This window comes from Pterocles gutturalis, unplaced genomic scaffold (genome assembly GCF_000699245.1).
Source record: "Pterocles gutturalis isolate BGI_N339 unplaced genomic scaffold, ASM69924v1 scaffold11051, whole genome shotgun sequence".
Lineage (NCBI taxonomy): Eukaryota > Metazoa > Chordata > Aves > Pterocliformes > Pteroclidae > Pterocles > Pterocles gutturalis.
Genome location: NW_010097841.1, coordinates 21,464 through 23,097, shown reverse-complemented (window position 1 = coordinate 23,097; position 1,634 = coordinate 21,464). Strand labels below are relative to the sequence as shown.

The 1,634-nt window shown below is 54.9% G+C and overlaps 1 protein-coding gene across 1 annotated transcript; it reads right to left on the bottom strand.

Moving 5' to 3' along the window:
* Window positions 1-6: 6 nt before the first annotated feature.
* LOC104471380 (fer3-like protein) lies at window positions 7-520 on the bottom strand (the record flags this gene model as incomplete). The annotated part of the gene is given in 2 exon segments (XM_010086711.1): window positions 7-298; window positions 300-520. Coding segments are annotated over 2 exon segments (513 nt in total), but the record flags the coding sequence as incomplete, so codon positions are not given.
* Between the last annotated feature and the right edge of the window lie 1,114 nt (window positions 521-1,634).

The window sequence follows — 1,634 nt, the reverse complement described above, 5'->3', positions numbered from 1 at the left end:
CATGAAGGAGATGTACACGATGGCCAGGCGCAATGTTTCTATCCGGGAAAGCCTTTTCTCGTAGGCGAAGGTGGGCACCTTCTTCCTCAGCTGATCAAACGCCTCGTTGAGGTTGAACATCCTCTTCCTCTCCCGTATGTTGGCAGCCTGGCGCTGGGCATAGGTGATAACTCGCTTTCTCCTGGGTCTGTCCAGGAGGGAAGCGCTCCTCATCCTCTCGTCTTCATCCTCCTCCTCCTCATCTTCAGGATCGCCATCTCCGAAGGCAGCCAGGGGCAGTCCCCGGGCCATCCCCTCCCAGGATTCTGTCCCCGAAGGCAGGCGCGGAGCTGACTTCACAGGGCCCCAGCCTCGGCCCGGTCCGGGGAGGGGCCTGAGGGGCGCCCAGCGAGAAATCGGCCACGAAATCCAGCACCGAGGCGCCCATCAGCCCCTCCGGGCAGGGCACTTGCGGGGCTCCGCCGTGAAGCTCCTCCAGCAGCCCCGGGCCCTGGTGGGCTGGAAAGAGGCTGGCTGACATCTTACTTCAGAGAGGGCTTAATCTGGTCCCCCCATCCCCAGCCCCAGCGGCGTTAATATTTATAACCCCCCGGATAACAGGATTAGCAGGACTAGAAAGAGCTGCTGTAATTTTTTTCGCCGTGATGTTGATGAGAGGAGACAAGCAGCCCCCACGGGGACGCGTGGATGTTCCCGAGAGAGGAGTCCCCAGCGAGTCAATCCTGTCACAGCGATCAAGGACAGTTCCTTCTTGGCAAAACCCTCCGCTCTTACCTGCTGAGCACTTTTGTCTCTTCTTATACACCCGCAACCAAACGATTTTCAGCCTCTTTAAAGCCCGCAGCCGCAGAGCCGGGTCTCCACTGGGCTTGTTCTCCTGCTTTCTGTCGGGATATCTGAACCCTGAGAGCCAGCCTGACAATTGATGTCAGGCAAGTGCATGTATGCTTTTAATGATGTCCTGAAGAGGGGACCTGCACGCAGAGGGTCACCAGGGAATGTTTACCCTGTATCCCAGCGCAATGGGAGCTGAATGACAGGACCTCCATTAGCCTAAGTAAGCATTGTAGGGGACCCGATATTGCATTCCCAGTAGTAACTGTTGGAATCGTTTCTCCATTCCTCCTAAATCCCCCTTAACTAGAGTTCAAACATCTTTCCAGTAAAAGGGTGTTTCGTAAAGCTCATTTCGGTTCAAGCAATATCAAAGCACTTTGAAACTCCTTTCTCCTTCCCATGAGACGAGGATAAGCTGGTCCTATTCAGGGCAGCGGTCGCTCTTACATCTTTGGTAGAGCCGTCCCGGTCACCGGCGGTGCACAGAGGAATCAACCTGACTGCACGCACTGATAACGCTGGATACATGGGGCAAAATACCGTGAAATACATCTAAACACACTCGTACACCCGACACCGCTGAATACCTTTCTTTGATCAAGGTTTCCCTGGGGACGGACGTCGGGGATTGTTTTGCTTTTGTCTTGGGAGGCTGGAAGAGGTTAGGGGCTGTGTCTTCACCCTCCCACACCATAGACGGTCTCTAAATAAACAGCCTGCCCCTGGCAATCCCTGGCGGTGTTAGACATACGCAGGTTGAATCGGATCGATTTTCTTTGGCACACGAGTTGGGCACA